Source organism: Carcharodon carcharias, chromosome 1 (assembly GCF_017639515.1).
Source record: "Carcharodon carcharias isolate sCarCar2 chromosome 1, sCarCar2.pri, whole genome shotgun sequence".
Taxonomy (NCBI): Eukaryota; Metazoa; Chordata; class Chondrichthyes; order Lamniformes; family Lamnidae; genus Carcharodon; species Carcharodon carcharias.
Window position 1 is genome coordinate 87,756,492 of NC_054467.1, and position 24,803 is coordinate 87,781,294.

The 24,803-nt window shown below is 49.1% G+C and overlaps 1 protein-coding gene across 13 annotated transcripts in view; it reads left to right on the forward strand.

Moving 5' to 3' along the window:
* ank2b (ankyrin 2b, neuronal) overlaps positions 1–24,803 on the forward strand; it is an 882,930-nt gene that overhangs the window by 453,369 nt on the left and 404,758 nt on the right. The window contains exon 1 of one of the 13 annotated variants that reach the window (XM_041195696.1): positions 2,325–2,450. The exons of the other annotated variants lie outside the window; for them this stretch is intronic. Coding sequence (XP_041051630.1) covers positions 2,325–2,450 — 126 coding nt within the window. Of the gene's footprint in view, positions 1–2,324; positions 2,451–24,803 lie in introns of those variants that run through there. 13 annotated transcript variants of the gene reach the window in all.

Consider the following 24,803-nt stretch of genomic DNA (forward strand, 5'->3'; position numbering starts at 1 on the left):
TGCAATGGATCTACTTGAAAAAGAAAATAGGCAGTTCCCCTGGTTCTTGGTCAACATTCCTCTTTCAATCAATATCATGAAAAATAGATGAACTAATTGTTCATCCTCATTGATGTTATGGGTTCCTGTTGCACATAAAATAGGTTTTGCATTTGCCCACATAACAATGGACACTGTACATCAAAAGTAATTAATTGAGTTGGATTTTACTAGCCCTGTGGGGACAGGCTAGGAGGCGACAGGGTCAGTAAGATTGCAATTAAGGTTAGGTGTAGATGGAGCATCTGTCTTCTTCCCTCTGCCATGCCATTTCACCAGTGATGAGGCAGGTGGAGGATGGTCCTCCTGCTCAGAGGCCAATTAAGTCACTTCGGTGGCCAGTTGAGGGCTGTCGCTGACATTTTACTAGTGGGACTTTCACCGTGTGGGGAGACAGCCAGGTAAATCCTGGTGGCCTCCCTGTTGGCTCGGTGTGGGAATGCCCTCGTTCTGTGGCCCATGGAGGGGCCCTCTGGTGGCAATGGCCACCTGTGCAGCAACCCCCTCCCTCCTCTCACTGACCACACCCTGCTGGGGCTTGCCAGACTCCAGTGGTTGAGAGGGCAGTGTGCTTCCACAACAAAATGGAGGAAGCCTTTTTTTTTGCCTCACTCTAGTATTAAACTATTTTCACTTTTTAATTATATTTAAAGTGGTTCATTACTCTTTCAAGGTATTTATTGGTTAGTTCTGTTTCCAAGGCCACCATACTTCTTTCAGATGGAGCCTTAGCTGTGGCCATTCTCCCAGTGATATTTCTGAGACTACTGAGCAGCCAGCTTTCCAATTGGCTGTCAGCTCCTGGGGGTGGGAGGCCATCATTTAAAGGGGCAGCAGCCCTGATAACAACTAATTAGTTGCCTCACACAGGAAAAATGCAGCCACAGGGCCTGGAAATGGCTGAGGCAGGATTGCCCCTGGCTTTCCAGATCATTAGCGGAACTCCTACTGTGACAACAAAATTCAGCTCATTGTGTATAAAGTACTTTAAGATACTCCTGAGACATGAATAGGTGCATTATATAGAAGTGAGTCTTTATTTCACTCATAAAGCCAGCAGTGGTAAAGACAGAAAGGTACATTTGCGGACACAAGAAACTTGATTTTTACAAAGAGGTTTATGAAATATGACATCATTCCTAAGCAATTGGCAGTGATAATTCAGCCCATCTAATCTTCTGTGTTTTAACACTGATCACCTCACACACACAAACAACTAACAGCTGCAGTAGGCTGTTCTAACATTGTAAATCCTTTGCTGCATTGGAGGAAACTTTTTTTTTTGCCTCACTTTAGTATTAAACTAATTTCAGCTTTTAAAGTGTTACATTTAAAGTGGTGCTGTTACTCTTTCAAGGTGTTCACAGGTTTTGCCCGAAAAGTCAGTTTCCAAGGCCACCATATTTATCACCAGGAAAGTCTGCTGCACTAGGTGCAAATTTTGTCAACAGTCGTACTGTGGTTTTTGTAGGAATTGTTGCAAATCTTTAAGTACCAACTGAAAAAAAATCAGTTTTGCTACATGTCACTTGTTTGCCAACCTGGTAAAATGATTTCACTGTCATTTTATTAGGCTATTCGCGTGTACTGCTAAGAAACATCAGGAATTAATTTAGGAATTGTATATGGGTGCAACACTTCATAATTCTGCAGTACAGGGAAAGGGCAGACATCCATATCCTGAAATGATTGATCTTAAATAAGATATAGGAACTCAATCTGATGACTTTAATTAAAAAAAATTATTCCTGTAAAAAAATGTCTGCAAGACATTGCACTTAAATTTTCAACTGTCGTAACATTCCTCAAAGTATTCAGTGGGCTAACAAAGTACTTGGAAGCATAACACTGAAAGCTATTCAGACACGTTAGTGCTATGTAAAGTCTGCTGTATATTAATTAGGATGTTTTAAGACTGTGACAGAACAAGACTCGGGGAACCATATGACAAAGTTTTGTGTCACTTAGGAGTTAGATCATTTAGTGCTGCACAGAAATTTCAGTACCAGCACTGTATTTTGCACTCTAGTCATTCATTTGCATACATAGCTTGTCTGGTGGGTGTAAAAATAGCCAGGCAGTGCCTGAGTTGGGAATGGTTGGAGTTTGCTGCCAACTGTGTGGCGTTTCTAACTCTACTTCTTTCAGAATTGGGTGGCTAGCAGTAAGTTCAAGGAGTGGCTTAGGGCAGCAGAGCAGCAGTGACCATCTGGATTAATTGTGCTCATTTGGAGAGCCTCGTGGCTGGGGTCCTTCACACGGGTAACTGTTGACAGGGGACTGCGATGGGCAATGCACCACTTTGCCATTCTTGTCATACAGACAAGGGTATTCAGAGGCGTACGGAGTGGCAGGACATAGACACATACCCTGACTATTACTCTGATATAAGCAAAGAACCCGAGGCACTGGTGAGTCTTGAATGAATGAAATCTGAAGTGTCATATTTAAAGAATGACCCTGCTATGGAATATGAAGTTGAATTAAATAAATGACACATGACTCTTAGAGTCTGATACTATAACCTTCTCTAAAAGGGAAATGGTACCATATCTGTGCTCATAGGAAGCTAGAAACTTTTCATTTGCTGTGTCATCTCCTGTGATTATAGTGTTATTTGATTTCTGATTTTGCAGATGTAATAAAAAGTTCACAATCTGTAGTTAACAATTATTGCTGGTACTCAGTAACCATCCGGCATTGTGTGAACAGCCATAATTATTAAAAATGCATTAATTTAATTTATTTTGGATGCTGCCGACCTTTGTTTCGCTTCTGGTGGTTTGGGTTGATGGTTGGTGAATAGCAGAAATTTGATATTGTAAACCTTTTCAAACAAGTCTTAACAAATCTCATTCACTACATAGACTTTTACATGGGTATTTTGGGAGTGAATCGTATTTGCTTATTAAATCATTGGAGAAAAGCAAATGTGTAATGCAAGGACAGCTAGTCTCATTGACTTTAAGCTGTTGTGACAGCTGGATCTTGTGAATTGAATGTCACTTGTTAAAAATAGAACAATTGATTAGGGAAAGCAATAGAGGGAGGGGTGAACAGTATATCAGAGTATTTGGATTTTTTTGTCTTTTAAAGTTTATTTCATTTAAAACTCAACCATTTAACCAATATTTTAAAACGTTATTATAAGCGCACTTTTTGAAATTGTTTTATTGACATTTTCATGCCTGCACTAGCTGTGCAGAGCATGGCTGTGTAACACAATGGGCAAAATCGTCCCAGATTTGCACTACGTGCAGTAGCAGGTGGGAGAAATGACGTTTTACCCGCCGGCCGCAAAGGCGGGTTTTCATGTCGTATCATCCCATACCTGCCGCATTAATTATGCATTCCCGAGATACACGCTGTGTTGATGGCAGGCAGGCTACGATTCACCTGCCATGTCGTCACCTCCATGCTTCATCACGCCAGGCACCACATTTAAAGTACAGTTGCATTCAGTGCTTCCAGCCCAGGACTGTAGCAAAGAAGACATGGCCCAGAAAGGCAAGAAGGCTGCAGCCCTTGAGTGCCTTTTGGATGCCATGAAGACCCGCTGTGATGTCCTCTACTCCCCCTGTGGCCTCAGGATGGACAGCAACATTACCACCTTGGCTTGGTAGGTGATGGCAGTGGTGATCAGTGCTATTGCTGCACAAAGGAGGGTGGCCATCCAAAGCATGAACGATCTCACCCGTGCAGGCAAGGTTTGGAAACCATCTCATCATTCACAAGCCCGTCACACATTCACTGGTATCTCACTCACTACCAGCTCAAGTGACATCACCACCCATTCTCACACACACATCCTTGCATGTCCATCTGGCCTCATCTCCTCTGGAGACTGCCTCTCCAGCCCTCACCATCTTGAGGCCACTTGCACAAATCAACATGTGCTCCCACACACACCCTGGGATACCCTACTTCTCCAGTACAGCCCTCGTTTTTTAGCCTCTTCCCTTCCCTGAGGCCACTTCTTCCCCACTCCCAAGCAAGCCCTAGTCCTGCAGCCATTGAAAAACAATTCACATATGGCTGATCTGGTAGGTAGAAACCTGCCTGTGAGCCCCCCTAAAAGTGATGTGGTGCTGTCTGTGAAGTCTGGCACTGATGACTGCGAGTGCTGACCGAAGTAAGCTAAGCAAACAAACCTTGAAGTCCTGAGCGAAGTGCAGCCTGCCAAGTGCACACCTTATGCGCTGTTGTGAAACATGTCAGTGCGTTTTCCTGTCAACATAAGTCCAGCAGGCTGGCCTTACAATGATATGCAGATGCATTACAATGAGGTTCCCGACATCTGATGGCGGGAAAGGTGGCTTGCCATTGAAAGGCTAAACGGACGATCGCGAACTGGTTTCATGGCGTCGTGAAATTGATTTTTGGTCTTCTCACCATATTGCCCACCAGTGGGCACAAAAAAAAATCACAGCCAATGATTTAATTAAATGCAAGCCTTTTGGTTTGAGAGCCCAGCACTATTTATCAGACTGAGCACCTTCTCCTGCACTGACTCCAAAGTAGTAAAAGCCCACTATCACTTTCTAGCTTATCCTCTTTATGAAATGTGATATTTATTTGTTCTTGTGCCAGGATTGATACTTAATATAGCAAGAGAATTGTTATTTCATGATTGTGAAGTCAGAAATGTGACTCCATGTGCAGACTGTCATTTTACAGCCAGAGGCAAGGTGTGGAGCTCCATAGATTTTTAAGGGATCATTGAAGTTCCACCAGAAGCCACGTTTCAGTAAAATCAATTCAGTAGCTGTGATCGTGGTGACGTCCAAGGTATCACATAATCTCATAATTTATTCACAGTTATGGGCTTTACACATTTAGAATGGGTGCTGGCGGAAGAGCCTCTGTCGCGACACGAGGGTTATGGGCCGCTCCTCAGTTCCAAGTCATTAGAATTATAAACCTTGTGGAATTTTTGGCGGAGACTGAATTTCTAGACCAGTCAGCATAAGTCTGATGGTAGCTGTCAGTGAAAGACTCAAATTGCTGCACGCATATCTCTACTTCAACATTAGCCATGTATAGGGTGATGGGATAATGATATCACATGCTACAGAAATTCTAGCATACACCAGTATTTATGAATTGGTAAAATACTCTCCTTTTTACAAACCTAATTCTATATAGACTAGTAAACCACAGCTAGCAATGTAATAGTTAGAATTCAGTGCATCATTATAAGTATTTAGGTTCTAATCTGGCTGGAGGATAAATTTTAAGAATGTATTCTTTCAAGGGATATGGGCATTGCTGGCCAGGTCTGCATTTATTGCTCATTCCTAATTGCCTTTGAGAAGGTGGTGGTGAGCTGCCTTCTTGAACCACTGCAGTCCATGTGGTGTAGGTACATCCACAGTGCTGTTAGGAAGGGAGTTCCAGGATTTTCACCCAGCAACAGTGAAGGAATAGTGATATATTCCAAATCAGGATAGTGTGTGGCTTGGATGGGGGCTTGCAGGTGGTGGTGTTCCCATGTAACTGCTGCCTTTGTCCTTTGAGGTAATAGCAGTCATGGGTTTGGAAGCTGCTGTTGAAGGATCCTTGGTGAGTTGCTGCAGTGCATCTTGTAGGTGGTACACACTGTTGCCACTGTGCAATGGTGGTTGGAGTGAGCAAATAGTTAATGTGGTGCCAATCAAGCAGGCTGCTTTGCCCTAGATGCTGTCAAGCTTCTTTAGAGTTGTTAGAGCTGCACGCATCCAACCAAGTGAAGAGTATTCCATCACGCTCCTGACCTGTGCCTTTTAGATGGTGGACAGGATTTGGGAAGTGAGTTATTCACTGCAGAGTTCCAATCTTCTGACCTGCTGCCACAGTTTTCATAAGACTCGTCCAGTTCAGTTTCTGGTCAATGGTAACCCCAGAATGTTGCTAATTGGGGAATTCAGTGATTGTAACTCTTTCGAGTACAAACACGTTTCCATCTGTTCCTATTCAGATGAAGTTACATTGTTTCATAGTTTGCCATTGTGAGATTTGAACTCTTGATAATCTTTTAAATGAAAACCAAATCAACAAAATTGGGATAAATCAGGCACAGCCCCTAATTCAGGTCAGCTGTAAAACCAAGGACAAAAATTTAAAGGAACATTAAAACTAAATCAAAATGTGATTAAAGGGGTCAACAAAACACCCCAGTCCCCGCGGTGCCCACCGGGCACGGAAGGCCTCGAGAGTGCCAGCGGACACCGCGTGCTCCCTCTCCAGGGACATCCGGCAGTGAACGTAGCCGCGGAAGAGGGATAAACAATCGGGCGGGACGCCCCTGTCGATCACCGGCTGCCTGGACCTGTTAATGGCCAACTTGGCTAGGCCCAGGAGCATGTTCACGAGGAGGTCCTCTTCCTTCCCGACCCCCTTCCGCACCGGGTGCCCATAGATCAGGAGCGTGGGGCTGAAGTGCAAACAAAACATCAATAAAAGGTTTTTCAAATAACTAAAAAGGGAGTGCAGCCTACAACACCCTATGTATACATGGTCCACAGACTCCACAAGACCGCAAAAAGGGCACGTGTCCTGAGAGTCCGTGAACCTATGCATCCTCTTATTATAGGGGACTGCTGCATGCAACACCCTCCAACCCAGGTCCCCGATAGAAAGGGGGAGGACACCTCCGTAGAGGTCCTCCCTTCGGGGGCCTCCGCCACCGGACGGCAACAAGGCACGCCAGGGCATGTCCGGGCAACGGACAAGGGCGAGAAAATGGAAGGTGTGCAGCAGCAGTCCATACAAAAAGCCCCTCTTTGCCGTGCCAAAAGGCATGGAGGGCATGTCCCCGAGGCAGCTCATATTGCGGGGCACCAGCACCCGAGGGAGGGTTCGGGGCTTGGGGCCAATGTGGAATTCTGTCCGAACAGGGGAACGTTCAGACGGAAGACCACCGCGCACCTGGGCCACCTCAAGACCCAAAATAATGTCGGGTCCGAGCACGACCGTTCTCAGGTCTTGGATGGCATCGGCTGCGACCTGGACACTCATGGACGCGCGTCGCGCCAACTCCTGCGGGAGCATCCAGCCCAGTCCTCCGCCACCCAGCACGTCCCCGATCCTGGTCACCCCTGCGGCCACAGCCCTCCTCTCCGCCAACCACTGAAAGGGATGGAGGGGCGGATTCCTGAGCAGCGGCTCTCTGACGATAGCCGCTACTCCTGACGGGGGAGAGCTGCGTCGCGAGGCGACCACTTTCCAGACTTTGATCAGGTCCTGGTAAAAGACGGGCAACGCCTGCAAGGAGCCACCGAGGCCCATCTGTTCTATAAACAGGAGCTGCACGTCATAATTCAGGCCGTGCACCTGACGGAAGAAATACGTCGTCAGGGCACACCATCTAGGAGGAGCCTTGATGTAGAGGTATCGCTGCAGGGTCTGAAGGTGGAAAGTTGCCACCTGTGTGCGTAGGCACACTAGCGCCTGACCACCCTCCCTAAGCAGGAGACTCAGAACCTCGGCAGTGACCCAGTGCAATCTTTTGTCCCAGAAGAAGTCGACTAACAATTTCTGGATGCTTGTGACAAAGTCCGGGGGAGGGGTCAAAGTGACCAGCCGATACCACAACATGGCGGCGATCAGCTGGTTTATGACCAGAACTCGACCTCGGTAAGATAGCACTCGGAGCAGTCCTGTCCAGCGCCGCAGGTGAGCGGTGACTTTCGTCTCCAGTTCTTGCCAGTTTGCCGGCCAGGATTCCTCAGCGGGGCAGAGATGGACCCCCAGGTAGAGGAGGCTGGTCCTGCTCCAGGTGAAAGGCCTGAGCTCCTCGGGTAGGGGATCCATCTGCCACTGACCGACCAGGAGTCCAGAACATTTACCCCAGTTGATCCTGGCAGAAGAAGCGGCAGAGTAGACCTCCTGGCACTCGCGCATCCTCCGCAGGTCAGCCGGGTCACTAAACATAAGGAGCCCGTCATCGGCGTAAGCCGAAAGGACCACCCCGATGCCCGGCCCGCGCAGAACCAATCCCGACAACCTCCTCCACAAGAGGCGCAGGAAAGGCTCCACGCAAATAGAATACAACTGGCCAGACAGGGGGCAGCCCTGACGTACCCCTCTCCCAAAGCGAAGGGGCGCCGTCAGGGACCCGTTAACCTTCACTAGACACTCCGCGGCGGTGTACAGAAGTCGGATCCGGGCGACAAAATGCGTCCCGTACCTGAAATCTCGCAGAGTTCCGAGTAAGTATTCGTGATCCACCCTGTCGAACACCTTCTCCTGATCGAGAGACAGGAAGGCGCTCGACAGGCCAGCCCTCTGGGAATGGTGGATGATGTCCCGGACCAGATGGATGTTATCATAAATGGTTCGGTCCGGGATGGTGTAGGACTGGTCAGGGTGGATCATGTGGTCCAGCACGGTGCCGAGCCACGAGGACATGGCTCGGGCGAAGATTTTGTAGTCCGTGCTGAGGAGGGAGACCGGGCGCCAGTTTTTTAGAAGGCGGAGATCCCCCTTCTTCGGCAGCAGGGCAATCACGGCCCTGCGCCACGAAAGGGGCATCTCCCCGGTAGCAATACTCTCCCCCAGGACCCCCGCGAAGTCGCTCCCCAAGACGTCCCAGAACGCCCTGAAAAACTCCACGATCAGCCCGTCTAGTCCCGGGGTTTTGCCCCTAGAAAGACTGTCAAGTGCGCCGGTCAGCTCCCCCAGACTTAAAGGGGAGTCAAGCACTCCGGGCCGACCTGCGGCAGGTCCTCCCACAAAACTCTGCAAGCTTCCTCACTGGATGGAACCGGAGAGACCAGGGCAGTGTAGTAATCTCGGGCGATGGCCCTGATGCCCTCCGGATCAGAGACAAGGGATCCGTCATCGGCCAGCAGCGTAAGGAGCTGCTTACGGACCCCGTGCCTTTTTTCCAGCGAGTAGAAGAAGGGGGAGCCACGGTCCATCTCCTTAAGGAAACAGATCCGCGACCTCACGAACGCGCCCCGAGACCCGACCAGTTGCAGGTCCCGCAGCGCGCCCTTCTTCTCATCGTACACTGACCGCAGGGCCGGGTCCGCGTCGGGCTGACGGAGACGTGCCTCCAGGTCGAGCACCTCCTTCTCCAACTCCTCGACCCTGGATTTGCGTCTCTTTGTCGACCCCTTCGCGTACTCTTGACAGAAAACTCGGACGTGAGTCTTGCCCACGTCCCACCATAGCCTCAAGGAGGGGAAGCCTCCCCGCTTCCTTCTCCAGCCGGCCCAGAAGCGACGGAACGAGTCCAGGAACCGCTGGTCTTCCAACAACAGGTTATTAAAATGCCAGTACGCGGACCCCGTCCGAGCGCAGAACGAAGTGAGCTCCGCCCACACCAGATGGTGGTCGGTGCACGGAACCTGCTGTATAGAAGCAGCCGGAACGCAGGACACGTACGCCTTTGAAACGTAAAGGCGGTTGAGTCTGGACGCTCCGACTCCAGGTGACACAAAGGTGAACACGCTGGAGTCAGGATGGAGATTTCGCCAGACGTCCACTAAGTCGAAGGACCTGACCAGGTCCCGCAACTTACTCACACCTCGCGTGCAGTGCGGGGTACCATGACGGTCCCGGACCCCGCGGGTGCAATTGAAATCCCCCCTGAAGACGATGCACTCGCCAGCGTCGATGGAGCCGAGATGAGTGGACACTTCTTCAAAGAAGCTCGCTTGCTGCTGCGTGCCCAGGGGAGTGAAGCACCGCCCCCCCCAGACGCACAGTCAGGTGCAGCAACCGGCCTGGCACCGGCTCCTTGACCCCCAAGATCTCCGGCTGAAAATGCGGGGCCAACAAGATAGCCACCCTGCCCGAATTGGAGGCTAGGTGACTCATGTAGACCCCCCCTTGCCACTCCAGGAGCCACGTGGCTTCGTCTCCCGGACCGGTATGGCTTTCTTGCAGGAAGCACAACGCATACTTCCCATCCCTGAGGACCGAGAAGTTCTGGAACCTGCGCTGTGCGCCCCTACTGCCGCGGATGTTGAGGCTGGCTATAGTCGTCTTCATTGTCAAAGGTACATCAAACATTCAGCTTAAGTAATTAAAAAGAAGGGGACTTTTTAGTCCTTCCTCTCCTTCAGGAGCCCAGCGAGAAACGTTTGGACCCTCCGCCGCGCGTTCCTATCCAACTCGGGAGACTTGAGAGCCTCACGAGTGGACCAGAACATCAGCGGAAAAGAATGCCACCGGTCCAAGGCCAACTGAACCCTGTCTCGGCGACCGCGGTGCCCGACAAAAAGTCCCGGAGTTCCCTTGGGGGGATGAGGGGGGAGTCAGTGGAGGGCACCAGGGGATCCACCGCCTCGCATAATCCCCAACGCTCACCACCGACACCCTGTCCTCCTCTGGGTCGTCGCCTCCAGCTTCTGACCCCTCCCCCGCTTTGAGTACGGGGGCAGATTCGGAGCTGCCAGCTGACTCTATCTGTGCCTCGATCCCACCCCCAGGATCAAGGCAAGAGGAGTCCTCTCTGGTCTCCTCTAAACATTTTGGGCCAGAGGGCAGCGGCAGTTCTGATGCCCGCTCTCCTCCCGGCTCTGGGTAGTCCGGGGAGCTCAGGACAAGCTCCTGACCTAAACATAGGACGCCCGGTGTCAAGGTTTGTGAGGGAGCGGGAAGGCCCTCCTTTTCGCCGCCACCCAATGACCCATTAACATTTTTAAAAATTTCAAATCTGCAGTCCCCCAACGAGCCAGAAGGTATCTCGGGGGTGTTAAGTGCCCTGGAGTCGGACACCACCTCAAGGGAGGTGCCCTCAGTGACCCCCGAGGGGCCCTGTTCAGGGGACTGCAGCAGACTGGTAAGGGGAACAGTGGTAGGGGTAGGGGTTTCGGGTTCCCCCAGAGGGCAGGGCGAGGTTTTACTGGGTGGAGACGCCACCACCTCTTCATCAGGGGAAGGGACACGCCCAACTTCTTCAGTTTGGGCGTCACCCACTTCCTCCTCCGAAGCGTGACGTCTCTTCCGGGTCAGGCTGGGGGCTAGGGAGACCTCCATTTCCGAGGCCCCCTCCTCCTTGTCCAGCCCTCCCGGACACTCCACCCTCTGGGTTTTCAATGTTTGTTTCCCCGGCTCGGGGTCCCGCGTCTTTTCCCCGCTGGCCCCGGGAGCACGTGCAGGGATGATGCCGGGACCAGCACTTGGCGCCTTAGCGCCCACGGACCCGCGAGCACACGTGGACACAACGCCGGGGCCGGATGATGTTTTTTCCCCCGAGCCGGTTTTTCCAGGTGTTTGGGGGGTTTGGGGCGTTTCAGGGGCCGCCTCCAAATTTCGGGTCTTCCTCCGCGCCTTCTTACGGCGCGGGGGCTCTCCCCCCGCCTCACCGGCAGCCGAGATGGCAGCTGCTGCCGGGGTCGCTTCCCCTTGCAGGGAGGGAGATGGAGTGGTGGCGGGGGGAGGAGGGGCGGTGCCAGCCGCGGCCGCTTGGGTGGGGCCCTTGGCCTTGGAGGCGGGGCAGTTCTTTCTTACGTGCCCCACCTTCTTACAGGCATGGCACTGCACGCCCTCCGCGGTCCAGAAGACCCAATAGGCGGTCCCCTCAAAATTAACTGAGAAGGCCCCCTCCAGGCACTCCTCCCGGGCCAAGCGGATGAAAACTTGGCGCCGGAAGGAGTACACGTGGCGGAGGGCCGAGTCTTTGAGGCCGAGCGGGACTGGCGCAACCCCTGACCTCCCCCAGCCCATTAAGGTGGGGGAGGAGGAGCCCACATGGTATAAAGGGCGGGACATTTGAAATAACAATCTTCTGGGCGGTGGCCTCAACGGGGTCCACCGCCAGAAAAGTCCCGCCCACTGTGAGCCCCTTCTGCAGGGCAAGTTGCACCGCCTGCCCGGACCTCAAAAAGATGGCCCTCCCATACATCTTTGAGTCCGCGACAATGGCTGAGGGGCCGACAACCCCAGCCATAGCCTTAACGCAGGCCTCAATAGTCATCTCAGGGTGAGCGTAGCATTTTACCCCGAGGGCCCTGGTGAGGAGACGGAATGGCGACAGGGCAGCGGGAGCAGCAGGAGCTGCAGAAGCAACCACCCCCGCATAGGTCTTTTTTGTAGGCCCTGCCACCGGTGACAAAGCCGCCTCCACATTAGCCCTCGAGGGCCCGGCCACAGGAGATGTTGAACTGGCCTTAGGGCCAGAGCCACGCCCACCCTTGGAAGGATTGGCCATTTTTTTTTAAATTATATATATTTTTTAATATATATATATTTTTTTTAAATATACAATGTTCCTCCCTAGGGAGAGAGAGGTAGTAATAACCTCCCCCTTTTGTACAGGAGAGGAGAGGAGGGAGAGGAGTGAAGGACAGGGAGGCACAAGAGGGAGAAGGGAAGAGTCCAGGTGGGTGTCTCCAATGAAAGGTGGACATTGGGTGGGGGCCTGATGATCTTCTTGCAGGGGGAGGCGATGCCTTCACCAGCCACCGCTGGCCTTACTGGGAAAGGGCTGGGTGGGGCGGGGGGGGGGGGTAGCAGAAAGGTGGTTTTAACCACACACACACACACACACACACACACACACACACACCCCTCTCTTCCTTCCCCAAACCTTCCTGCAGTCTTCTTTCCTCCCCCTACAAAACACAGTCCTTTATTGCCCCCACCTTACACAAACAATAATGTTGGACACCCACCTAGGATGTTGTTTTTAGACACAGTCCTGGCCTCCTGGCCTTCCTGTCCTGTAGCAACAGAAGCTGTTCCTCTTCTCTCCCTCTCTCTCCTTTTGCTCCACACGGGCAGGTCCAGCAGCAGCAGCAAACACCTTCGAGTGCAGGTCCAGCAGCAGCAGCAAACACCCTCGAGTGCAGGTCCAGCAGCAGCAGCAAACACCCTGGAGTGCAGGGGCAGCAGCAGCAGCAAACACCCTTGAGTGCAGGGGCAGCAACAGCAGCAAACACCCTTGAGTGCAGGGGCAGCAGCAGCAGCAAACACCCTCGAGTGCAGGGGCAGCAGCACACAGCAGAAGCAACCCCAAAAGCAGCAGCAGAAACAGTTGAAACACTGAGGAGCAGCAACACCAACACCAACACCACACACCTTCTCTCCTCAGTATCAGGAAAAAAACTGAATCCACAATTGCCTCCACGAGATCGTTAAGAAGATGAACTCTTGATAATCTTTTAAATGAAAACCAAATCAACAAAATTGGGATAAATCAGGCACAGCCCCTAATTCAGGTCAGCTGTAAAACCAAGGACAAAGTTTAAAGGAACCTTACAAACTTTAAATCAAAATGTGATTAAAGGGGTCAACAAAACACCCCAGTCCCTGCGGTGCCCACCGAGCATGGAAGGCCTCGAGAGTGTCAGCAGACACCGCGTGCTCCCTCTCCAGGGACATCCGGCAGCAAACGTAGCCGCGGAAGAGGGACAAACAATCGGGCGGGACTCCCCCGTCGATCGCCCGCTGCCTGGACCTGTTAATGGCCAACTTGGCGAGGCCCAGGAGCAGGTTCACGAGGAGGTCCTCCTCCTTCCCGACCCCCTTCCGCACCGGGTGCCCATTGATCAGGAGCGTGGGGCTGAAGTGCAAACAAAACATCAATAAAAGGTTTTTCAAGTAACTAAAAAGGGAGTGCAGCCTACAACACCCTATGTATACATGGTCCACGGACTCCACAAGACCGCAAAAAGGGCACGTGTCCTGAGAGTCCGTGAACCTATGCATCCTCTTATTATAGGGGACTGCTGCATGCAACACCCTCCAACCCAGGTCCCCGATAGAAAGGGGGAGGACACCTCCGTAGAGGGCCTCCCATCAGGGGCCTCCGCCATCGGACGGCAACAAGGCACGCCAGGGCGTGTCCGGGCGACGGACAAGGGCGAGAAAATGGAAGGTGTGCAGCAGCAGTCCGTACAAAAAGCCCCTCTTTGCCGTGCCAAAAGGCATGGAGGGCATGTCCCCAAGGCAGCTCATATTGCGGGGCACCAGCACCCGAGGGAGGGTTCGGGGCTTGGGGCCAATATGGAATTCCGTCTGAACAGGGGAACATTCAGACGGAAGACCACCGCGCACCTGGGCCACCTCAAGACCCAAAATAACGTCGGGTCCGAGCACGACCGTTCTCAGGTCTTGGATGGCATCGGCTGCGACCTGGACACTCACGGATGTGGGTCGCGCCAACTCCTGCGGGAACATCCAGCCCAGTCCTCCACCACCCAGCACGTCCCCGATCCTGGTCACCCCTGCGGCCACAGCCCTCCTCTCCGCCAACCACTGACAAGGACGGAGGGGCGGATTCCTGAGCAGCAGCTCTCTGATGATAGCCGCTACTCCTGACGGGGGAGAGCTGCGTCGCGAGGCGACCACTTTCCAGACTTTGATCAGGTCCTGGTAAAAGACGGGCAACGCCTGCACGGAGCCACCGAGGCCCATCTGTTCTATAAACAGGAGCTGCACGTCATAATTCAGGCTGTGCACCTGACGGAAGAAATACGTCATCAGGGCACACCATCTAGGAGGAGGCTCGACGTAGAGGTATCGCTGCAGGGTCTGAAGGCGGAAAGTTGCCACCTGTGTGCGTAGGCACACTAGCGCCTGACCACCCTCCCTAAGCGGGAGACTCAGAACTTCAGCAGCGACCCAGTGCAATCTTTTGTCCCAGAAGAAGTCGAGTAACAATTTCTGGATTCTTGTGACAAAGTCCGGGGGAGGGGTCAAAGTGACCAGTCGATTCCACAGCATGGCGGTGATCAGCTGGTTTATGACCAGAACTCGACCCCGGTAAATATCGAATGTTTTTTTTTATTCTTTGATGAGATGGGGGGTGGGGCCAGAGTCAGATGTAGCTCAGACCAGGTAAGGAGGGCAGATTTCCTTCCCTACAAAGGTGCGTAACTCTTTCGAGTACAAACCCGTTTCCATCTGTTTCAGATGAAGTTACATTGTTTCATAGTTTGCCATTGTGAGATTTGAACTCTTGATCTTGGGGTTACAAACCCAGTACCATAACCACTTGGCTATTTAGGCCAAGCCTCCAAATCAGTGATTGTAATGCCACTGAATGTCAAGGGGAGATGATTAGTTTCTCTCTTGTTAGCGATGGTCATTGCCTGGCACTTATGTGGTACAAATGTTACTTGTCACTTTTCAGCCAAGTCTGAATGTTGCCCATGTCTTGCTGCATATGGGGTCGACTGCTGCAGAACTTGATGTGTCATGGGTGGTGTTGTGGATCATGATGGGAGGAGTGCACAGTTAATTTTAGCCCCATTTCTCCACAGGTCATAACAGAGTTTGGTGGTACCTCTCTAAAGCTCCCTGGGTCTGTAAATGGTATGCTGTGGACGTACTGTTTCATACCCAAACTACACATTGGGTAGGATTTTACCGTCGGCGAATGGAGGTAGGGCCCGCTTGCCGACGCGTAAAATGACGCGGGATGACGTTGGGCGGAACTGCCGACGTCACCCCGCCCCATTTAAATTTTCAGGATGATGGCGGTACAGCAAACTCGGCTGCGGGCCCGCCGACCTGTCAATGGCCAATTGAGGCCATTGACAGGATCATTTAAACAATTAAAGGACCTGCCTGTCCAACCTTAAGGTTAGTGGGCAGGCCAGGAGCCCTGGCAACAGCTGGAAAAAACATGAAACCTCATCCACCGGCGGGGGTGAGGTTTCATGTAGGGTTTTAAAAACTTTAATAAAGTTGTTTTGGAAATTATGAACATGTCTACTTAGCCTCAGGGAGATGTGCGCTCTTTTGTGCGCATGCGCGAAAGAGCGGACTCTCGATTTTATGGATCCCCCCGCCCCATCCGCACAGGGAGTGCATAGCGCTTCCCTGCGGACGTTATGCTGGGCAGGCCTTAATTGGCCCACACACCTAAATGGCGTCGTGCCTCCGTTCGGGGGCGTCGATCGGAAGCGCCCGCCCATCAACTTCCCCCCCAACAGGGGGAAAATTCAGCCCATTATGTTTTTAAAAATTTTAGACATATATTTGGAACCTTAATCTGACTAGATCTCCATCAGTAATCCACATCTAGTAAAAATTTGGGTTAACTTCTCTACACAGCCTTAGCTGTAATCGTTCTCAAAGGGCTGGCCTCTGGAAATTGAGTTGTCATATCCATAATAGCAAGGATATAATGGTATCCTGTTTTTGTTTTCAACAACAGTCTCACACAGTCTACCAACACTCTACTAAATGGTTCTCCTAAAATGGGTATGGGAATTAAGGTGTCGGTTTGATTGCATGTTGTGCTTTTCCCACCATCTGGCACGTATAGCATGCTTTACAGAACTACACCATATCCCTGTGAAGACCTGGCCAGTAAAAATGGTGACTTATACGTGCTTGGGTCTTTTAGATCCCTACATGCCCTGCCATAGGAATCTCATGAGCTATCCTTATTTCCTGATGATATTTGGGCGGTACCATGACCTGATCCACTCTTTGTCTGCAAATCTGTGAGGAGGTCTCCACTTCCTCATCAGAATCCCACTTTTAATACAGTAGCATTCTAGAACCCCTTCTGCTTCAGCTTCATTTTGAGCGATTGCGCCACTTAACTTTGATTGAGTCTCAGCAAGCCAACCTAGAGACGTCTTACTGAACATTTCGTTCGGATTGTCCAAACCCTCAAAGCAAGTTTCCGAAAGCTAAATATCTGTTTGTGGTGCCAATTTTACCAATGATGATGGAACTTGTTTAGCCATTGCTTGGGTCACTAAACAAGAAGGAAAAATTCCAGGAACCTTTTCCTGCAACTGCTCTGTCTCCTTGACTTCATCTGGTCTTTCTGTAACTACTAGAGAAGCTACTACTTTCGCTCTAGCCAAATCATTTCCGAGGAGTAAGTCAACGGGCAAACTATGAACAACCCCTACTGTTACCATTCCAGACATTAGGTCTCGCTCCAGATGCACCCGATACAAAAGTGTGGGTATATACTCCCTGCCAATACCATTCACTAAAACCTTGGCATTTAGCACACTCTCTTGTGGAAAAGTCAGGCCTTTCCCCAGCAAAAGGGATTGGGTAGCCCATGTATCCCTAAGTATAACTATAGGCTTACCTGCTTCACTGGAGAAATGAGGCTTTACTTTTCCTTTTGATAAGAATTCCCTGTAGCTTTCAGGTATCTTGTTCACCTCCCCCGCACTCGGACTCACAGCTGCGGTTAACATACAACTTGATCAGTTGTATTTTCAGCTGGGGCTTTCTTTTCTGAATCACCCTTACGTACCCTAATAAATCCCATGGATTTCCTATGCAACTTCCAGCAATTTTCCCGAATGTGTCCCACTTTGTTACAATGGAAACATTTAGGCCTTTGGATGTTACTCCCACCCTCAGAACTCTCTTTTTTGGTCTGAAGAAGAGATTTCAGCAGACTCCCAGTTGTCCCTTCCCTGGCTACTTGCCTTCCTTTCACCCTCCCACTTTCTATCTTTCTTGGGTGATGGATAAAGGATTTGAATTTATGGACAAGCTCGTAATCATCAGCCATCTCTGCTGTCTGTCAAGCTGTTGAAACCTTCTGGTTCTGTGTATGAGTTCTTTCAACAAGAGGGAGTGAATTTTTTAATTTCTCCAGGAGAATTATTTCCCTGAAGGTGTCATATGTGGCTGCATCCAACGATCAAAGTTTGTTTGCTTTACCCTCTGAAATTCATTGTTGGTCTGCTCAGGCTTTTTCTTTATGTTTCAAAACTTTTGCCTGTATGTCTCAGGGACCATGTCATACGCACTAAGAATAGTCTTCTCTAATGCATCTCTAGTGACCTCTCTTGTATCCCTTCCAATTCCAAATGATGCGCTATTACCTCAACTATAAAAACAAAAAAACTGCGAATGCTGGAAATCCAAAACAAAAACAGAATTACCTGGAAAAACTCAGCAGGTCTGGCAGCATCGGCGAAGAAGAAAAGAGTTGACGTTTCGAGTCCTCATGACCCTTCAACAGAACTTGAGTTCGCGTCCAAGAAAGAGTTGAAATATAAGCTGGTTTAAGGTGTGTGTGTGGGGGGCAGAGAGATAGAGAGAGAGAGAGGTGGAGGGGGGGTTGTGTGGTTGTAGGGACAAACAAGCAGTGATAGAAGCAGATCATCAAAAGATGTCAACGACAATAGTACAATAGAACACATAGGTGTTAAGGTAAAGTTGGTGATATTATCTAAACGAATGTGCTAATTAAGAATGGATGGTAGGGCACTCAAGGTATAGCTCTAGTGGGGTTTTTTTTAAATAATGGAAATAGGTGGGAAAAGGAAAATCTTTATAATTTATTGGAAAAAAAAGGAAGGGGGAAACAGAAAGGGGGTGGGGATGGGGGAGGGAGCTCACGACCTAAAGTTGTTGAGTTCAATATTCAGTCCGGAAGGCTGTAAAGTCCCTAGTCGGAAGATGAGGTGTTGTTCCTCCAGTTTGCGTTGGGCTTCACTGGAACAATGCAGCAAGCCAAGGACAGACATGTGGGCAAGAGAGCAGGGTGGAGTGTGAAAATGGCAAGCGACAGGGAGGTTTGGGTCATTCTTGCGGACAGACCGCAGGTGTTCTGCAAAGCGGTCGCCCAGTTTACGTTTGGTCTCTCCAATGTAGAGGAGACCACATTGGGAGCAACGAATGCGGTAGACTAAGTTGGGGGAAATGCAAGTGATATGCTGCTTCACTTGAAAGGAGTGTTTGGGTCCTTGGACGGTGAGGAGAGAGCAAGTGAAGGGGCAGGTGTTGCATCTTTTGCATGGGCATGGGGTGGTGCCATAGGAGGGGGTTGAGGAGTAGGGGGTGATGGAGGAGTGGACCAGGGTGTCCCGGAGGGAGCAATCCCTACGGAATGCCGATAAGGGGGGTGAAGGGAAGATGTGTTTGGTGGTGGCATCATGCTGGAGTTGGCGGAAATGGCGGAGGATGATCCTTTGAATGCGGAGGCTGGTGGGGTGATAAGTGAGGACAAGGGGGACCCTATCATGTTTCTGGGAGGGAGGAGAAGGCGTGAGGGCGGATGCGCGGGAGATGGGCCAGACACGGTTGAGTGCCCTGTCAACGACCGTGGATGGAAAACCTCAGTTAAGGAAGAAGGAGGACATGTCAGAGGAACTGTTTTTGAATGTAGCATCATCGGAACAGATGCGACGGAGGCGAAGGAACTGAGAGAATGGGATGGAGTCCTTACAGGAAGCGGGGTGTGAGGAGCTGTAGTCGAGATAGCTGTGGGAGTCGGTGGGTTTGTAATGGATATTGGTGGACAGTCTATCACCAGAGATTGAGACAGAGAGGTCAAGGAAGGGAAGGGAAGTGTCAGAGATGGACCACGTGAAAATGATGGAGGGGTGGAGATTGGAAGCAAAATTAATAAATTTTTCCAAGTCCCGACGAGAGCATGAAGCAGCACCGAAGTAATCATCGATGTACCAGAGAAAGAGTTGTGGAAGGGGGCCGGAGTAGGACTGGAACAAGGAATGTTCCACATACCCCATAAAGAGACAGGCATAGCTGGGGCCCATGCGGGTAACCATAGCCACACCTTTTATTTGGAGGAAGTGAGAGGAGTTGAAGGAGAAATTGTTCAGCGTGAGAACAAGTTCAGCCAGACGGAGGAGAGTAGTGGTGGATGGGGATTGTTCGGGCCTCTGTTCGAGGAAGAAGCTAAGGGCCCTCAGACCATCCTGGTGGGGGATGGAGGTGTAGAGGGATTGGACGTCCATGGTGAAGAGGAAGCGGTTGGGGCCAGGGAACTGGAAATTGTTGATGTGACGTATGGTGTCAGAGGAATCACGGATGTAGGTGGGAAGGGACTGGACAAGGGGAGAGAGAAGGGAGTCAAGATAACGAGAAATGAGTTCTGTGGGGCAGGAGCAAGCTGAGACGATCGGTCTACCGGGGCAGTTCTGTTTGTGGATTTTGGGTAGGAGATAGAAGCGGGCCGTCCGAGGTTGGGCGACTATCAGGTTGGAAGCTGTGGGAGGGAGATCCCCAGAGGAGATGAGGTCAGTGACAGTCCTGGAAACAATGGCTTGATGTTCAGTGGTGGGGTCATGGTCCAGGGAGAGGTAGGAGGAAGTGTCTGCGTGTTGACGCTCAGCCTCCGCGAAACCACCACCAAACACATCTTCCCTTCACCCCCCTTATCGGCATTCCGTAGGGATCGCTCCCTCCGGGACACCCTGGTCCACTCCTCCATCACCCCCTACTCCTCAACCCCCTCCTATGGCACCACCCCATGCCCACGCAAAAGATGCAACACCTGCCCCTTCACTTGCTCTCTCCTCGCCGTCCAAGGACCCAAACACTCCTTTCAAGTGAAGCAGTATTTCACTTGCATTTCCCCCAACTTAGTCTACTGCATTCGTTGCTCCCAATGTGGTCTCCTCTACATTGGAGAGACCAAACGTAAACTGGGCGACCGCTTTGCAGAACACCTGCGGTCTGTCTGCAAGAATGACCCAAACCTCCCTGTCGCTTGCCATTTTCACACTCCACCCTGCTCTCTTGCCCACATGTCTGTCCTTGGCTTGCTGCATTGTTCCAGTGAAGCCCAATGCAAACTGGAGGAACAACACCTCATCTTCCGACTAGGGACTTTACAGCCTTCCGGACTGAATATTGAACTCAACAACTTTAGGTCGTGAGCTCCCCCCCATCCCCACTCCCCTTTCTGTTTCCCCCTTCCTTTTTTTTCCAATAAATTATAAAGATTTTCCTTTTCCCACCTATTTCCATTATTTAAAAAAAAACCCCACTAGAGCTATACCTTGAGTGCCCTACCATCCATTCTTAATTAGCACATTCATTTAGATAATATCACCAACTTTAACTTTAACACCTATGTGTTCTATTGTACTATTGTTGTTGACATCTTTTGATGATCTGCTTCTATCACTGCTTGTTTGTCCCTACAACCACATCCCCCCCCTCCACCTCTCTCTCTCTCTATCTCTCCGCCCCCCACACACACACCTTAAACCAGCTTATATTTCAACTCTTTCTTGGACTCCTACTCAAGTTCTGTCGAAGGGTCATGAGGACTCGAAACGTCAACTCTTTTCTCCGCCGATGCTGCATTACCTCAACTATGTCTGCTTCCATTGCTTCTTCGGTTAATCCTAACTTCTATTTATCTGCCAATTCCCTTAGCTTATCCTTGGTTACTTGTTGTAAACCAGTCAGGAATAAATCTTCCATCTTTAAAAAAAAAATCATAGCAACTTCCAAAGCCATGTCAGTTACCAATGAATCAGAAACCTGATATCTGTCTTTTTATCCTTTAACAATTATTATTAATCTGCACCCAATCACTCATTTTCTGTGCTTCAAATCCCATGAGAGACCTCAAACTTATGTTACGGACTATGATGGGAGGAATGCGCAGTTAATTCTAGCCTCATTTCTTCACTGTTCGTAACAATAGTTTAAATGTTTAATTCACCCACAAAACTGGCCAATTGTTTACCTTGGATACTATTATTCCCAGCATAAAAAGACTCTAACCAGGCATCCTTCAGTAAACAGAAAAAAAATCAACTTATTATAAACCAAACTTCTTTTTGAAAACAAGTTCATAGACTGGTTAACTTACAAGTTGTCATTCAGAAGTGAAATAATTTTCCCTTTTTAAAAACCAGATATTCAAACCCCCATATACTCTCACACAAACACAAAACAGGACAAAATGAATACAGCCCTCTGCAGAGACTGGAGTATTGGAATGTCTCTTTTAAAAGGATAAAATTCGAAGAGACCTCGACACTGTTGATCTAACAGAGTTCTGGTCACAGTAGGTCTGGAAGTTCTTTCAGACAGATTTTTTGGTGAAGTTATCCTTGATGGCTCTTACTTATCACAACTTGGTGACTTTCAAAGTTAAACAAGATGATTTACCCTGATGAGACATTTCTGAGGAAAGTTTAACACAAAGGAGGGAAAGAGAGTCTTTTTATTGTAACCTGCTTCTAAGGGACCTACACACTCACTGAAAGTATTTTTTAAAGACAAAGATGTTCAAATAATATTTCTCTTAGGCCAGGTTTTTTTAACCAATCAGCAAGAGTCTGGCAACAGCAGTTCTTTGTTAGCTTAGATTTACAAAGTATCTCTTCCCTCTCCTGTTGTTCCCCACTGGACATCTACATTGATCTGTGTTTTCTTGAAGAGTGGCATATTCACTGCCCCACATTAATATTACAGACTTTTAAAAAAATAACTCAGGAGGAAGAATGACTAATATTCGATGTCCTTAAATTTTTCAAAAATAGGTTCCTCACTATGGTTACAGTTTACGGTTGAATACAATTCTGTTGCTGCTGATGGGTCACAGCATCTCATGGATGCCCAGTTTTGAGTTTGAAATCTATCCCGTTTAGCATGGTGGTAGTAGTGCCACACAACACGGCAGAGGGTATCCTCAATATGAAGATGGGATTTCGTCTCCATAAGCAGTGGTCACTTTTATCAATACTGTCATGGACAAAAGCATCTGTGACAAGTAGATTGGTGACAATGAGGCGAAGTAGATTTTTCCTTTTTATTGGTTCCCTCACCACCTGCCGCAGACCCAGACCAGCAGCTATGTCCTTTAAGACTCGGCCAGCTCAGTCAGTAGTGGTGCTACCGAGCCACTCTTGGTGATGGACATTGAAGTCCCTCACCCAGAGTACATTCTGTGCCCTTTTCACCCTTAGTGCTTCCTCCGTGTGGTATTCAACAGGTGAGATGTTGGGTAGTGTAGTAGGTGGTAATCAGCAGGAGGTTTCCTTGCCCTATTTGACCTGATGCCATAAGGTCTCATGGGATCTGGAGTCGATGTTCGTGGGAGTATTGTTTTTCTCCTTACATTAAAAACATTGAGAAGAATGTTTAAAGTGGCTGCAAGATGTCTGATGCTTACAGCAACCAATTTGAATCCAAAGTGACGTGAAATAACCTATTAGGAGAGATGCTTTAATTCTAGTCCATTCAGCTGTCAAATAGTTGTCCTGATTTCTGAATTATATGTACTTACACATTAATATGCATCTGAAACCACTTTCATCAACATAAAGTGATAATGCGAAGGTGGAGTAGTGTAATTATCACTGTTCTGTGCTAACTGAAACTGAAGAAGCTGATAAAGGTTTTTTTCATAAACAAAAACACTTGCTTGTTCGTGATAGGGGGATTTTCTCAAGTGTCCTGTATAAACAAAATGCAAACAGCATTACACAATGTGTAAAAAGGAAATCGTGCTACGATTGGTTGAAAATAAAATATTAGGGTGGAAAAAATGAGTTTTATTTTTACTTAATGTACAAGTTTGAACAAGGGATTCAGGATATTGAAGGACTCCGGCATCATAACCAAATGTAATCCTATCCAAAACCACAATAATTATACTACTCATGCATTATGTTATTACTTTTTTGTTGAGGCAAAGTGCTTCCAGTGACTTCTGAATAAAGGTATTTGTTTGACATCGGTGAAAATCTAACAGCAGCATACCACATTTGAAATTGGCTTGTTCGCTTTGTTGTGCTAGAGTTTGTGGGCTGCAAGTCATACTCAACATGTGTTAAATATTCCAGTTTCATGCTCTTAATTGAATAACTTAGCATAGCAATGAATCTGTGAATGAAGTGAAGCTTGTTTGAGGTGATTTTTATCTTGCATTTCAGATGGAAAGAGTTAACAAGCTCCTTTTTTGTTTTGCTATGCCCTGTTTTGCAAATGATCTCAGGCCATGCCATTGATACTTGTGATGTTGTAATTCCACACAGATTAAACATACTTGTCTCTATTAATTTTCCTGCAGTTTTATTCCCATTCCTAAAGATGCTGACTAATATTGGATTACAGTTCCACAGTAAGTCTCCAACAGCTTTTCTAACTGGCCATTCTACAGCTTGGGTCGATCATATGTTAGTTGACAGATACCATCTTCACCCAATTTCCCTTCTTTCTTCCAATGCACAGGTACAGAGGCCATTTGTAGCTCTCCACTACCAGTTCATACAGCCACAAATCAGAGAGAGAATTCGGAACTATGCGCCGCATATACACACTGAGTCATAGACAGAGCTAAACTACTTTTTGTCTGTGTCTTTAAAGAGATACCAACATTGAATCAGCATTAGGGCCTCAAAATACAGTGAAATACTGACATACTTATGCCATAACTCCAGCTGAAATTCAGCAAATCTTGTAGGATTTGCCTGGCCCAAACATAGGCCTGGGGTTTCACTCCCAAGTCAGATGGCGGCAGGCGGGAAATTTCCTGGCTCCCTGCACAAGCCTCGAGAAAAAGTGCCCTGAATGGCAGGATTGTTCCGAGGGGACAGGTATGGATGCGGGATGGAGTTGGGTCTGCCACCCCGGATGAAGATCAGTGGCGGCCACTGGGGCTGCCGAGTGCTGAGGTGGGCTGTTTAAAAGGCCCACCTTGGTTCCCTGAGATTTCATCCCAGTTGTCTTCCTAAACATTAGGCACCCTAATCCTCACCCCTCACACCCCCACCCGACCCTCATGCTCATACATGTCAACTCATGCCCCCCACCTACACCTAATGGTCCCTAAAGCCCTCCATGCTAAATTATAGCCCTGACCCACCAATGTTCTCTCTCATTCTCTCTAGGCTAACTCACTTAGTATCCACCATGGGCAGACCTCAGGAGCCATACTAGGATAACAAAATAAAATTCTAAATATCTATTACAGAGTTCACTACATTAAAAAGTTCCATTCTTGAAAGCCCACTCAAAACCTTTAAATCCCCTCAAGTTCTTAATCCTTATCGAAACAAAAAAGCTTGTATTCAAAACCCCACATCAAAGATTGTTAACCCTTTAATAACCTCTTTGAGCTGTCAAGC